The sequence below is a fragment of the Vicia villosa genome, linkage group LG5 (genome assembly GCF_029867415.1).
Source record: "Vicia villosa cultivar HV-30 ecotype Madison, WI linkage group LG5, Vvil1.0, whole genome shotgun sequence".
Taxonomy (NCBI): Eukaryota; Viridiplantae; Streptophyta; class Magnoliopsida; order Fabales; family Fabaceae; genus Vicia; species Vicia villosa.
In genome coordinates this window covers 158,889,131-158,906,282 of record NC_081184.1, presented here as the reverse complement: position 1 = coordinate 158,906,282, position 17,152 = coordinate 158,889,131, and the positions used below count along the sequence as shown (strand labels likewise).

General features: G+C 30.9%; 1 protein-coding gene across 1 annotated transcript; it reads right to left on the bottom strand.

Annotated features, from left to right (window-relative positions):
* Positions 1 to 3,834: 3,834 nt before the first annotated feature.
* On the bottom strand, positions 3,835 to 4,617 carry LOC131605849 (uncharacterized). Its single transcript, XM_058878154.1, has one exon. It carries the CDS (start codon positions 4,615 to 4,617, stop codon positions 3,835 to 3,837), a length of 783 nt encoding a protein of 260 aa, XP_058734137.1.
* Between the last annotated feature and the right edge of the window lie 12,535 nt (positions 4,618 to 17,152).

The following is a 17,152-nucleotide window of genomic DNA, read 5'->3' as shown; positions in this document are numbered from 1 at the left end:
ATACAACATTAAATTTTATTCATATTATGTTCAATGCAAATTACGAAAAATTCAAAAAAGCTGACATTATTTTGTCGAGTTCTTGGTAACTTGGCCCCAAACACTTATCACACTGTTTTTTTTAGTTCAAATTCAATAGGTTCATTACTGAGTGTCACATGCTAAAAGGGGTAGTTTTAATTGCTTCTGAAGAAATAAGTATGAGATTTTCTAGCTTTGATTTATTATGATGTGATTGCAAAATAAATTGAAATGGCAGTAACAATAAGTTAAAGTTTGTGAGTGTAATGCAAGAATGTACCTACGATTAAATTTACAAATGTTGTTCATTTTGTGGTCACAATATGATGATATGGCCCCAACAAGGTAACTATACCTAAACTGTCAGAGGCTATATCGTGGTGTGTCTTTGGATGTGGGTGCAATTCTTGGTAGCCTAATTAGTGGACATTTGATTGTAGTGCTTATTAATAATGTTCATTGTGATCTTGTTGGAAGTAAAATTTTAGAATACTTATTTTTTTTTTTTTGACGAGAAAATTTTAGAATACTTAACTTCAAAACAATTTAACAAAAAACAAAAACAATTACAAACTTAATGAATATGAAATTAAAATCGTTTAGACACTAGCTTTTGTAGCCACAACTTTTAATAATTTCCTTAATTTCTTGTAAGAAGAAGCAAGCAAACAATGTCTTCTTTTGTAATCTAAAGATTATATATAATAATTTATTTGCAGTTTATGTTATACAGTAAGTGTTTAGCAATATAAATTATATATATATATATATATATATATATATATATATATATATATATATATATATATATATATATATATATATATATATATATATATATATATATATATATATATATATAAAGCAAGATATCATTAGCGGAAGAACTAGGGGTTCTTCAACCCTCTTACAAAAGATGGTAAACTCCGGACAAAGGAAAGATTACCGACCAAATTACATTTACGATATAAAGAACAAAAGGTCCATATTAAACTCGTAAAACGTATAATTGGGATGGGTAATATTCCCACAAAAGGACCACTTCCACACAAGCGTTTTAATGTTCCAAACGGCATTGTTGACGCTCCATTTATCTTTCCTAAAGCACACCCCATTCCTCAAGAGCCACATGTACCACGTTGTCGCGAGCCACGCAATCCCCTCCTTTCTATGTCTCACTTTGTTGCCTTCAAAATAAGAGTGCCAATCCATGAAGTTAGCTAAACAACCTTCCTCCCTATTTTCCTCCTTGCCCACCCAAATAGCCACCTCCCTCCAAATCCTTTTCACCACCGAACACCTAAAACAGTAATGGTTTCTATCCTCCATGCCACACCCACACAAAATACATAATAAATCATCGTGAGAAAAGGATATACCTCTATTCGCCAAAAGGTCCTTTGTTGGAAGTTTATTGAGAAAAAGTCTCCAACTAAAAGCTTTGATTTTGAATGGGACATCCAATTTCCAAAGCAAACCAAAAGCTTCATCACACTTGTTATTCGGGCCTAACGGAATGCATAAATTTTCATAAAAATTGCAACAAGACGCCACCGAAAAAATCGGACTCAAATTATCTTGCCACGTTACTTCATCCTTTCCCTCCATCCAACCCTCAAAACCTTCCAACCGCTCCTTTAAAGCACAAAATAACTCCCTTGTACCGCCATTTTCTAAAAATTCAACCGAAATACCAAGATTACTCCAATACCAAATACCTTCTCTCCACCCTCCCATCGCCGCTACTGAAACATGTTTCAAACAAGAAGCCTTGTATAAATCCGGAAAATAGTCTTTCAGCACAATATCCTCCAACCACCTAGCTTCCCAAAAAGGAGTTTTGTAACCATCATGAATTGAAAACCTACAATTCTCAACAACGGGATCAAACAAAGACAAAGCACCAATCTTTAATAAATCCTTCCACCAAAAAGAGCAAGAAGAAGGAATATTAAAGTATTTATCAACACTAAACACCTTGGATGATAAATCTCCATATCGCGATTTTAGAACATCAAACCACAAAGAGTTTTGGCCTTGAAGAATCCTCCATCTCCATTTATTAAGAAGGGCTAAATTGAAAAAAGCAATATTTTTCACTCCAAGGCCCCCTTTATTAAAAGGAAGATTAACATCCTCCCATCTCACCCAATGAATGGTTCTTTTATCCCTCACTCCCCCCCCCCCCCCCCCCACAAGAACTTACTTTGGATACTCTTGAATTTTTTTACAATGATGCTCGAAGCTTTATAGAACGATAAAGTGAAAATGGCTAAAGAACTAAGCACAGATTTTAAAAGAGTGATCCTACCTCCCAAGTTCAAAAAGCGATTAGTCCATCCTTCCAAGCGATTCTTCAACCTTAGCACAAGAGGGGTCCAAGTGGATTCCTTTCTTGGATTGAAACCAATGGGAATGCCAAGGAAATAACAATTAGAGTTAATACCAATCAATTTGATTTTGTGGTAGTTTATGCCTAAACCCGAAACAATTTCGAAAGCCCTAAGCATCGCCTTTATCGCCCACACATGTCTCCAACTACCGTCCCCCACCAATAAAGTATCATCCGCAAATTGAAGCAAATCCACCTTACAACCTTTAATATCAAAACTATGAAATTCTCCAAGATCGATGGATTTTCTCACGAGACCTGCTAGACCTTCCGCCACCACAACATATAAAAAAGGAGATAAAGGATCGCCTTGCCTCAAACCACGGGTAACCACGAACTCCTTGGTGGGACTACAGTTAACTAAAACCGACATGCTACTTTTAAACACTAAAAGCTCCATCCATTGCATCCATTTCTTACCAAACCCCATCCTTTTTAACATGTATCTAAGAAAGCTCCAACTAACTTTATCGTATGCCTTTTCAAAATCTACTTTAAAAAGCATGCAATTTTTACCTGCTTTCCTAGCATAATCCACCACTTCATTCGCCACTAGCACGCCATCCAACAATTGTCTTCCGGGAACAAAAGCACTTTGACAAGGGGACATGATAGAATTAAGCACCCTTTAAAGTCTCCCCGCCAACAATTTTGCCACCACCTTATACAAGCATCCCACCAAGCAAATAGGCCTATAATCATCCAAGCTTAAATGATTATTTAGGGGTGGACACGGATCGGATTCGGTCGGATTCGGTTTCAAAATCCCAATCCGATGAACACCCACGGGTGGCTATTATAGATCCACTTCCGACCGTTTTCTTCAACGGTTAGGTCGGGTATCGGTTCTTCGGATGACGGTTTAATCGGTTCGGGTACTTCGGTTTGTTAACCTGTGAATAAAAAAAATTAGCATTCAAAAGTCATACAAAAACCAGAAAAAGAGAGGAAATAATTTCTGCAATCAAAAAATTGTGTAGGTAATGGCAGCGATGAGTGATGAAAAGAGAACATTAAGAAGAAAGATGAGAGAGTGGTGGTGGTTTCTCTAGGAGGAAGAAGAAGAGAGATACTTTTCTTTTAAGACAAATACTACATTATTATAATAACAGTAGTGATATTTTTAAGTTAAAAATATTAAATTGTTGTAAGTAAAGATTAGACTTTATAGGTTACAGTAAGCTACACCATAAGAATAGAGAGGCACACTGCTCCATATTTTTTCTGACAAATCACATGTGCCTTTAGTAAGATGGTAAAAGTAAAACTAAATTGCATGTTAACACACTTTAATCGGTCGGTTTCGGGTTTATATGGATCAAGACTTGTCATCCGCTTCCGACCAATTGTAACCGTCACAGACTGAAAAACCGACCCGTAGACCCGAAGACCCGATACGATCCGACCGAATGCTTGCGGTTCTAAACGGTTAGACCGGGTTTCGGTCGGTTGAGTATTTCTTGTCCACCCCTATGATTATTAGTCTTCGGAATTAAAGAAAGAAAAGATGAAGTGATAGCCTTGGAAATGGATTTTCCATCAAAAAAATAATTAAAGAACTTCAAAAAATCATCTTTAATGAAATACCAACATTTCTTGATGAAAAGAAAGGAATACCCGTCCGGACCCGGACTTTTATCCGCCCCACATTCCCAAACCGCTTCCTTAATTTCTCCTTCAAGAAAATGGTTTTCTAAATCCATCGCTTCCTCCGCACTAATGGATTTGAAGAATATACCATCCAACACCGGTCTAACCTCCTCCGTTTCAATGAATTTATTTCCAAAGTGATTCCAAACCTCTTCTTTAACATCCTCCACCGATTCCTTCAAACCTCCGGGTGTGATAATTGGACCTAAATGATTTTGACGTCTTCTTTGTTTCATCACTTTATGAAAAAAACCACTATTAGCATCTCCCTCTTTAAGCCACTTAGATCTTGATTTTTGAATAAGCATATTTTCCTTAATCCTAAGGTTCTTCCAAAAGTTTCCATTTGCCTCTTTTCTCAACTCAAGATTAGCTAAGAATGAAGAACAAGAATCCGTGTCCAACCTATCATCCGCCAAATTAATTTCTCGCACGCACTCTTCCAACTCCAACTCTATCCTCCCGAACACCTCCTTGTTCCACTCTTTTAATTTATCTTTTAATAGCCTAAGCTTTTCCTTCAAGACGAAATCACCTCTTCCCTCCACCTCCATACACTTCCATTCCTTCTCCACAAAAGGTAGAAAAGAATCGAAGGAGAACCATTTGTTGTTGAATTTAAAAGGTTTTGGACCCCAATTAGCAATATCCGTTTTGATCCAAATCGGGAAATGGTCCGAAATATCTCTATCCCCAATCAATTGTCCAACCACCTCTCATCTATTGATAATAACGCTAGATAAAAGAAATCTATCAATCCTACTCTTCGCCTTTCCATCCCCACTAAACCAAGTGTATTTTTTCCCTTTACACGGGACATCCACCAAAGAAGATCTATTAATGAATTCCGCAAACAATTCCACCTCTCTACTATTAACCATCCCAACCTTGCCCTTTATTTCTTTCCTATCTTTAACGGCGTTGAAGTCTCCTCCCACAATCCATTCCCCATCTTTGTAAGTTTCCTTCAAAGTTAAAAGTTCCTCCCACAATACCTTTTTTTTTTTATGTAAATCACATGAAGAGTACACATTAACCACATAATAAAGATTATTATTCCACCTCAATTTGATTCCCAAAAAACCTTCTCCCTTGAAACTAAACAAAACTTCCATATTCTCGTTATTCCACAAAGTAAGTAAACCCCCGATCTTCCCATCGAGTTAGGAAAAGAATAACCAACATTCGGATGTGTCCAAAAACTCTTTGCAATCTCCTCTCTCATGCTTGTCACCTTTGTTTCTTGGATTAAAAAAATATCCGCTTTTCCCTTTATGATAAGAGAGCATATCTTCTTCCTTTTGAGTGCATTCACTCCCCCTCTAATATTCAACGATCCTAAAATCATTGATTGTCGCAAATGATCTCATTCCTTCCTCCATCTTCTATGTCCCCCCCCTTTTCCAACTTCTCAATTTTGGACTCAAGATTCCTACGACCCTTCGTATCGACCACTCCCAACGCCACTATAGCCGACCATAATTTTTCACTCATATTGTTCTACAAAAATTCCCATTGTCTATCGTTATTCCTTCGAATATCGGAATCTTCCCTTTGATTGCCATAAAAAGCCGAAGGGCTCCCGCTATCCCCTTTACTACTCTCATCTCCAACCACCTTCATTTTATTTTTTCTACAACACCCTCCAGCCCCACTGTTGTAACAACGGTTTTTTCCTCCTCTTCCCTTAAACTTACCTAAACCTCCCATATCCTTCATAGATTTCCATCTTAATTTTTTATTTTTGATTTCTTTTGCACCTCCCATACCCCACCGCCTCTCCTTCATTTCCTGCGTAACCACTCTCTCCATCAAAACCGAATCTTATTTTTGATTCTCCCCTTCCGGTAAATTTTGTAACTTCGATACCGCCTCATCAAAATTCCCTTCTACTCCCACCGAATAAGGAGTTAGCACAGAATCAAAGTCACCTCCTCTATGCTCAACAGAAGCAGACACAATTTCCTTCAAAAAAGAATTAGAAGAAGAATTAAGCGAACCGTCGCTTGATACAACCAAAGCATCGACTGTATGCACAGCGTCCCCTAACATAACTTCTGCCGCGCGACCCTGCAGAGAATCAAAACCAGGAGAATCCTGGCTAACAGAAACATAACTCCCAGCAACAGAATTGAGAGAGCCTCTGCTACCTTGCCCTTGAACACCGCCCCTGTCCACCGATATGCCTACTTTCGCCTGTCCCGACCCGAACCTCACGCCATCCATCCCCGCGATTGATTCAGTAAATTGCTCAATGGTGTCATTCGGTAAACCAAAGCCTAGAATATCAATATCCTCCAAGAAATCATCACTGCCTATGTCATCAGACTCAGATAAATCGTAAACAGAATGAGTGTTCGGAATACCTGCTCCGTGACGGAATTGGCCTAAAGCGTCTTCCGTTGTCGTCAGTCGGAAAACCTTGTTGTCAATCTTTGCTTGTATCGATTCTGGACAGAGAAAACTCGAGGGCACCCTCATCATTATTCTAGCGACATCAAAGCATTTTCTCGACGCCGTATTCTCATCAACGCAAATGAAAGAACCCCAGCCTTCAGCCAATTTCACGAAGAAATCAGAATCCCACGCGTGAGCCGGCACTCCGTATACTCTGATCCAAGTTTCACGACACTCACCTAGCATACCTTTTTCCCATTTTATGACTTCACTGAACCAGGTGTTCCACCAAGAAACTTCTTTCCCCACAAAGTCTTCTATATAACCCTGCTCCAATTCCTCCAACAAACAATAATTACCGCATAGAGGCGTAACTTTGATAGCATAGGTATCTTCCATTTCCATCTGCACTTGTATGTTATAGGCAGTTCCTGGAATCAAAGCCTTGTCCACAAATGCCTTGTTAAATCTTGCCTTGTTCTCCTCTGATGAGTTGAAGGTTAAGGAGTGAAACCCAGCCGCCTCGACGCCTCCTTTAGAACCACCCGCCGACAATGCCTATGCGAAAGAACGAGCGTCTCTATGACCCTGCCCCGCCCTTCTGTTATTTTTCCACAAACCGAACTCCTTCATACGAAACGACTCAGAGCCTCCTGCCTTAGTAACCTTCCCTTTTTGAAATCTGGGCAGATTCACATGAATCTTCTTGTCACCTATTAGAATGTTATCCAATCGAACAGCTAACATTTTCCCATCCCCTTCAACATCCACGAATCGAGCAAATCCAAATCATTTTCCGACATTGTTCCTTCTCGGTGAGATCGAGACCTCAACAACCTTACCCACATAGCCGAACAAATCAAATAAATCCTTTGTAGAATGAGATTCGGGAAATTCGGATACATAGAAAGACATGACATCCTTCTCCTTCCCATCTTTAGAGAGATTCTGTCTTCTCCCTCCCCATGGAAAACAGTCCCAACTACCATTTCTCGAGCCACGAGAATAGGAGACCCGCTTCCATCCCTCACCTGGAAACCCACCACGCACGACGTTCATGAGAGAAGGGAGGAAACCAAACCCCTAAACGAGATGACACACAAGAACCCTATAGACCAAAGAACAAGAGACTCCCCGACGGCAAGAACGACGCCGTGAATGCCGGAAAGTGATCGGAACCCCTGAACCTCAGAGTCGCCCCTTGACCGCGACCCTACACATCGATACACTCTTAATATAGTGTTATATATATATATATATATATATATATATATATATATATATATATATATATATATATATATATATATTATAAAAAGTAATAAATAATATTTTAAAAAATTATATATGGTATAAATTATTTTTATAAGATACCTTAAATAAAATAAATATAAAAAAATTTGTGAAAAATATCAAAAACTACTTATAATTTATCTTAAACTATTTCAAAAATATTTATATTAATACATAAATTTAGATTAAATATTTTTAATAAAATAAAAAAGTTATAAAATTAATATAGTTTACATGTTTTATGGTATAAAACATTAAATTATTATAATCAATTTTATTTAATATTTTATTTTAATTAATAATAAAAAATCAAAATTGAAAAACAATGTCACAATTATAACAAAAATATTCAGATATCAAGTCTCATATATATTAAAGAACTAAAAAAATTTATTATCTTTACGTGTGATTTTTAAAATAACAAATCAAACAATATACATTATAAATGTTTTTTATTATTATATATTTGTAATAGGTGTTATTATTTAATTGATATATAATATAATTTAAAAAGTTATTTAAAAAAATCAATTAAATAAAATTATATAAATATAAAATAAAAATGTGAGGCCCTAGGCGGTAGTTTTGGTAGCCTACCCCTAGGATCGGCCCCCTAGGGTCGGCTCTGAGTGCACAAAAGAATCATCTTGTTGTATAAAAGTAACTTAAAATTACTCATTCTTAAGAATGTATATTCGGTGTTGAGAATGTTATAATTGAGTGTGTGTTGTATGCAATAAAGTGTGGTTCTAATTTTGTTTGTATAATTTATTGTAAATTATATTTATATGAAGAAATTTATCATAAAATTCTTCATAAATATTAATCATAAATAGGGGTGTTCATTGGATCGGGTAAATCCGAACCAAACCGCAATCCAAACCAAACCATAGTGTTTGGGTTGGACATTTTTTCAGTTCGGGCAAAAACCGAACCAAACCAATGAAATCCAATGACAATTGGTTCGGGCATCGGATTTTCAATTTTCTACCCGCCAACCCAAACCAAACCAATCATAACTAATTACCATGAAATTTACTATCAACCATTCAAAAAAGTGAAATGTTGTAGGTGGATAAGTTATGTTATTTTAATTTGTTATTAGAAAATTATTAGTGTATTGTGGTAATTGACCATAGAGTTATGAAACACATTCATTATCATATTAATATTAACTGAAGTAACTAATTATAGATTCAAAAGCCTTTATGTTAGATATTATTCTTGTTAGATATTTTTAATCTATTAGGGAAAAAGTGCTAGTTTAATATTTACAATTAAACACTAATAATACTATTTATTTATATTATTATGAAAAATTAATTTGCATAAATAAATTATTTTTTTCAAATATTTTTGCATATCTACCCGATCAATCCAATCCAAACCAACCCGTTGTTTCTTGGTTCGGTTCGGTTTGGACTTTATCACAAAAATTTACAAATCCAATCCAAACCAATCCATATAATTTTAATCGGTTTGGGTATCGGATTCTCTCAAAACCGAACCAAACCGGCCCGCGAACACCCCTAATCATAAATGATAGAATTTTCATTCGATAAAATTTATTACATAAAGAAATATAGATTTAATTATTTGAACATATTTTAAACCAATGTCATTTGATTTATCTTTACAATAGAAAATATCATTTTTATATTATTAAATTTGTTTAAATGCTATGACTTAAGTTTTAATTTTATGTCATTTAAGATATAAATTTTAATGGCTGATAATTGTATAATAAACCTCAAATGTATATATGTATATTATATGTTGTAAATGATAAAAGCCGTTCTATCAGAATTAAAATTAATTCTAAAATCTAAGATTTAATTTCGATATGTTTTTATGCTTAACATAACAAAACTATCTCTATAAAAAATATTGAATATGATAAATTTATGATCATATTATTTCGGATATAAAAATTTGATAATTATGTTTCTGTTGTAAAAATAATAAAAATAAATAAATTTCTAAACAAGCAGAAGTATATATACAAAAGAAAAAAAAATTGAAAAATTCAAAACTAATATTCATAAATTTATTATTCAACTTGTAACTTTTACACGGACAAAATTTCAAACCCTTTATAAAATTGAAACTTTTAAGAAAAAAATTACAAACCTTCTTATAATATTTAAACGAAAAATTAGAAACTCTTTCTCAACTATAATTTTTTTGACAAATAAATTGCAAATTTTCTTTTCAATTACAATTTTTGAATGCAAAAGTTGCAAACTCCCTCTCGACTATAATTTTTAGACGAAAAAATTGCAAACCCTCTCTAAACCCTTGTGACCCTCAACTACCAAAATTTCATTGCACTCACAAGACTATATTTTGTTGTGGTGAATAAACTCAAACTAAATCTCTATATTTATTTAATAATGCTCTGATTTTAGTTTTTTCCTACTACCTAATGTGGAACTTAGATAAAAATATTATTTGACCCAACAAATTTTTCTTTCATCAAAAGTCTCACATATCTATACCTTGTCATCGACTTCTTTTTCAAAGTGTTTAAGATTTTTATAATGATTAGTTACTTTTATAATATAATTACTCTTCAATCTTTTTTTCTTCTTCCTCACTTATTCAAGAAAAATTTACTCTTTCTTTCTAATTTGATTAAAATATTTGTTACTCTTTCTCCATCCCTTTGATCAAAACCATGCTTTAATAGCAATTGTTGAGAAAATAAAAAAAAAATAAAAAAAAAATTACACACACGGAAGCATACACATAAAAGAAAAAAAAAATTAAAACTAAAACTCATAAATTTATTATAATTTTTACTAGAAAATTACAAATTCTTGCAATTGCAATTTTAAGAAAAAAAGTACAAACCCTTCAAATTGCAGTTTTTAAACTAAGAAAATTGTAAACCCTCTCTCAATTATAATTTTAGGACCAAAAAATTGCAAAATCTCTCTACTTACAATTTTTAAACGGAAAAATTGCAAACCCTCGTTTAACTATAATTTTTGGACTGAAAAATTCTGAACCCTCTCTACTATAATTTTTAGACAGAAAAATTATAAACCCTCTCTAAACCATGACATAACACTTTACTACTAAAACTACATTGTAGTCACAAAGCGACATTTTATTGTGGTGAATAAACTCAAACTAACTTATCATATTTATAATAATACTTCAATTCTATTTTCTTCTTCCTACTCGATGTGGGATTTATATGAATATACTATTTGATCTGTTATTTTATTGTTGTTTTACACACTTTTTGTATAAAGAAAATTATAGTGTTAAGAAAATTATAGTGTGTGCTTACTGAAACAAAAGTGAAACTTTAATTTTTAAATTTATTCCAAATCTTATTCTTTAATTTTTTTTAATCTAACAATCACAATTTATCTTGTGCAATCTATTTTAGAAAGTCTATAGTATTGAAATAAAATTAACAATATATATGCTCTTAAATTTATAATTAATTGAAACCATTAGATTAAAATAAATTTAAAGAACAAGATTTAGAGTAGTTTTATTTAGTATTTTAAAAATCGGATCGGGATCAAATTGGTGAGGATATTGGGTCACTGATTTATTGATCTAACAACAGGGTTGAACCGCATGATTAAAATAGATAACTCAATTGAATAGACCAATAATTATAACAAAAATATATAGGTATAAAATCTATCGAACCGAATGATCCAGTCTCAACAAAATATAACTAGCACTTAAATTTTTTGAAAATATCATAAATAAATTCACAAGTGCATAATTTAAATTCAAATTTTAAACATAGATATCACACATAATAAAATAATACAAAATTACAAAAGAAAAATTGCAAACAAAATTTAATCGCAACATAATATAATTGAATAATTTATAACAAAATAACTTCATTGTCTACTAAATTTAACTTCAAGAAAGGAAAAATTATTTTAATGTTGAGATTTCTTTCTTCAATATCAAAACCATCTGCAACAAAATCAAAATCAACTGCATATATACAACATCTTTATTTATATTTTTTATTTTTATTTCATTTTTTTATTTTTTATTAAAATAATCAAAACAACGTCGTTTTAATTTTTTTTAAAAATTTAAGAATGCACTTAAATCGCTGATCCAGGAAAGCCACCGTATTTTAGTTTTTAGCGGTTTGCACTAGTTTTGACCGATTTACACCGATTCAATGACATATCTGATCTAGCAATTAAACCAGACCGATTATCTGACCGGTTCCTAATTCGACTGATCCGACCGGCCAGTCCGGTCCGATTTTTAAAATATTGATTTTATTAACTTACTCTTTATGTGTGTGTGTGTGTGTGTGTATATATATATATATATATATATATATATATATATATATATATATATATATATATAAAGCATATTTAATATTTTATTGGATTAATAATATTAAATGAAGTTGCGGACAAATTATTTGTATAATTTAGGCTCTGTTTGATAAAATTAGCTGATAGTTGGTAGATGACACCTAATAGGTGGTAGTTTATAACTAATGACCGATAACTGATAAATAAATATAAGTATTTGATAAATTGGTTGTTACACTAGCTGATAAATACAAAATGACATAAAAGAACATTCATATTAAAAATTGATGATTTATTTATCTTATTATATTATTAAATTAATTTTTATTTGTAAAAAATAAATATTGATAAAAACATACAAAATAATTTTAATATAAATAAAAAATTAAAGATAGCATCAAAATATAATAAATTTGTATATAAACTTTATAATAAAATTTAGCGAGATACATGAAATTTGAATTCACTTAAATTAACTCTAAAAATATAATAATCTAAAAATATAATAAAATTTTGAATTTTCTTCATTTAAGTAGATTTCACTTATTCTCATATAAGGTTTCACTAATTTGAAAATTATCAACACTATTTTAAAATGTATTATATAATTTAGATGTTATTAAAAACATTAAACATTGCATCATCTTTTAAGTTATATATATATATATATATATATATATATATATATATATATATATATATATATATATATATATATATATATATAGAACGAGTTACACTCATTTAATGACTTCATTTCGAATATTTTTTTTAAAAAATTAACCGTTAGAATGAAATATAATATCATATAGAACATACCAATAAAATTTGTGATTAATTTATAATGATTTAATTACTATACCATCAAGTTATCCAAAGATTAACGTCAAAATGAGTTTTCATATAATGTAAATTTTGATGTAATTCAATGACATAATAAATCATTATAGATTAATCTCAAATTTTATAGATATGATAGTATGTTTCAAATCAACGGTTGATTTAAAAAAAATATTCGAAATAAAATTATTGAATGAGTGTAACTCATGATATAATTTTTTGAGTATAATTTAATCACTCGTTATAAAAATACTATGTCGAACTGAAGGGTAAGAATAATTTTTTATTGAAATAATAAATATATAAATAAAATAAAAAGTCACAAGTTAAAAGTTATAAAGTTAAAAACTATTTTCAATAATTTTAAGAAATAAAATAAAAACAAGTAAAAAAAACTAAAATAGTGGTTTGTCTTTTACTCACAATGACAAAGAATTCGTAATCTCAATTTATTAGATAGAGAGTAAGTTTCAATGATGACGTATAACATGCTACTTGTGAAGATGCATGCATGTATACGGTAGTACAACAATACAAATCAGACATCAATTTATTTTTTAAAATGATGATATAATGATGTGATGTAAATGAAAGAGGTATCTGTATTATGGAAAATACTTACATAGACACAACCCCAACACCTGTACTTACACACAACCAATTATATTTTTTTATTAATTAAAAATTAAAAATAAAATTGTCTCTCTCCTCTTTTATCTCAACTACCCTCATGATGCCAATTAAAAACGAAATTAAAATTTTAAAAAATTTATATTCTCTTTTTTTTTTCATTGGTTGTTCCTAAAAATATGAGTTTAGGTTCGTATCCACGCAAGAATCTTGCATTTCTCCTGTATTGTATAGATCTTTCTAAGTTTTGTGGTAGTTATTATTTGTTTTATTCTTTCGTTTTCAGGGTTGGAAATTAGGCATGTTATATCCTTCCTTCATTCTTTTCTTAATCATACATAGTTTTTTATATAGTGACGAAGGTTTTCATGCTGCCTGGTAGTAATGACAGACAAATTTGTGTATAAATATATTTTGTATTTGTACCTATTTTTAGAAGTTTTGTTTAAAGAAATTATAGAAGGGCTCTCAATATAGGAAACAGCTTGAGTGACTTGACTATGTGCCGGTAAAGTCACCGTGATTTTAGTAATATTTTGGTTTTTTATTTAAAAAATAATATAAAAAATGGAAGATAAGATGAGAGAGAGGAGAAAACACGAAAGATAGAGGCAAGTTACCGTAATTTGCCGCCTTAAAGTTACTGAAACATGATCCCTCAATATATGGTTGTCACGACCGTCTTTGACTATGTGTAGGACGGACTAAATAACACATAACATTTAAAAATTTGAGACGACTGTCATGATTGTTTTATATACTTCGTATAAGAAATATGACTTGTTCCCATTATCATTTTTAAAATATATGATAATTTTTTTTTGAAATAACATATATGAAATTATCTCATATATATATATATATATATATATATATATATATATATATATATATATATATATATATATATATATATATATATATATATATATATATATATATATATATATATATATATAACGCAAAAAGTTTAAATAGAATTATTCATAATTTTATTTCTTAATTCTTGTTTTACTAAGAAAAACTCTTTTATATCGATTGGAAAAGAAATTTTATCTCGATTTTTTAGGTGAGGTAACAAAATACATCATAAAAATTGCTATTTTTCTATTGGATAAAGTTCCACCGAAGAAAAAATTATACTGACCACGGGTTTGATCCACAACAACAACATTTTTGTATTTCAAAAATTAGAAAGCGTATGTCATTATTCCTCTCGATTGTTGGTGATATCCCATATGGAAAGTGTGTTTTTATCTCGATTTGAAAATTTCAAACCGAGTGGAAAAATATACTTGTTTGTCAAATATAATTTATTTTAAATTTTATTTTGACGTGTATTCTTTTTAGACATATATACACTGTGACATAATTTATATATACATCTGAAACAGAATTAAAACAGTTTATTTATATGTATCAAATTACATTGATTACAAAATTTATAACATAACCTAATATACATATATAAAAAATGGTACACAAATAGAACCTATATACATATTTAATAACACAACCAGAATGACAAAATCAAATACGTATGTGTAATAGAAAATCTATACACATTTTTTGCAACAATTAAGAGAAAGTAGTGTTGTTGAAGTTCGCAAAATGATCGGAATGAACCGGTTCAACGTGAGCGGATGCTATTTATACCTTCTTGTGGGAATGATGTTGCATCGTAAAACACACCTATAGTTTGAACAAAATTTAAATTAGGATAACATTAGAAAAACAACGTTAAAGATTCAATCTCCAGAACAACGACCACATACCTTTTAACATAAATTTTTTACTAGCTAACAAGAACAACTTTAACTTAAAAACTGACATAAATAAATTGCATGCATATGAATAAAGTGAACAACACATTAATCACTAATGCCTCCAGAGACAATATCAAACTTATGTTTCATAACATATTATTCACACGCATATTCGTTGGGGCTACGAATATTTTCATATAGTTGCAAATACAAACAAAGAACAAGTAATAAATTAGCGTAAATAAAATAATACCAAAAAGCACAAATAATACTTACTTTTGAGAAAATAAACTTTGTCTTTTTATTTCTTATATTATGAGTCATAAAATTGTATCTCTTTATAGCTCTACATAATGAAAAAAATTAAACATGAATAAAAATTATTCAAAAAAAAAGGTAAAATTTGAGTATTACAAATAATACCAATTATGTGCTCAAGATTGTAGTGTAACGAACATAGCACAGTTACATTATTTTGCTTGAGACGTATAATTATTAGTTGTCAATGTCCACTGCATAAACATCCAGAACAATAAATAATGTGTATAAAATTGAATCCTAAGAGAAAATACAAATTCATATATACTTACAAATTGAAAAATGGTCCAGGGTAAAATTATCTTTTTTCTTGAATAATTTTTTTTGTATAAAAGTTTGGATAGAGATCGGTGTTCGTTGTTAAAATTGAATATTGAACGGGTCTAAGTATCAATACTTTCTTAAGTCTCTTTCTGCACATATTGGATGCATATACCTAAATATTAACAAAAAAATGAAATGTTAATGTGTTTGACATTAAAAGTATTTGAGAACAATAAATTGAAATCACCATAAAATATGTACTTACATGCACCATAATTGTATTATGGTTTTTTCCGGCCAATTAGTACCCTGCAGATATCCACAATATAACTCTTTCCAATTGAATAGTATTGACTTGGTTCATGTTATAATGTTATCTTGAGGGTGTCTCATATCTCTTTTACCACCCTCGACAATCTTAGCATGTTATATGGTTAATATTGTAGTGTCAATATTGTATTGAAAGGGAGAACAAAAATTCTTATAAATCTCAACTTCACATTTTTAATTTTGAATGCATAGTGCCTTGGGCAAACCCAGCTTTAGGCAGTAGCCACACCAGAATTTTCAATTTTTTTATGTTATATATAATATTTAATTTTGTTAAAATTAAGTTTGTTTATAATTTAAAAAAAAAATACCACCAACACACCAACTCACTTTTATCTCTCTTTTTATATCCTCTCTCTCCCTCTATAACTTTTCTCTCTCTTCTTCTTAAACCCCACAATCTTTCATATTTGTCTCTTGTTCTCATATTTTCTAATCCAAAAACTCTTTATTTTTTCTCCAATTTGTTCACTTAATTTGGTTGTATTTATTTGTGGGTGATTGAAAATCAAAGGTAAAGTGGATATTTCACATTTCCCCCATTCTTTTCTCCTTTTTGAGTTGAACCCTAAAACCCCAATTTATTAAAAATATCAATATTCTTAATTTCTCATAAAACCAAGAATCATCTATTGCTAGAGTGGGTGACAGTCGTTGGGGTTATCACTTTAGGACTCACTAGTTTGATGACTCTGTATGGTGCCATAATTGGGGTACTTGAAGAAGTTGGAAATGATAAGTCATTTGAAAAATATGGTGAAACTATGCTTTTGTCAGATGTGCTTCAATCATTTGATTTTATTTTCATGTTATATACGATGGTTGAGATTTTAGTATATATAAATGATTTGAGTGTAGCGCTATAAAAGTATGATCAAGATCTTTTGAATGCTTTGTCACTTGTCAATGCTACCAAACAAGAATTACAAGAA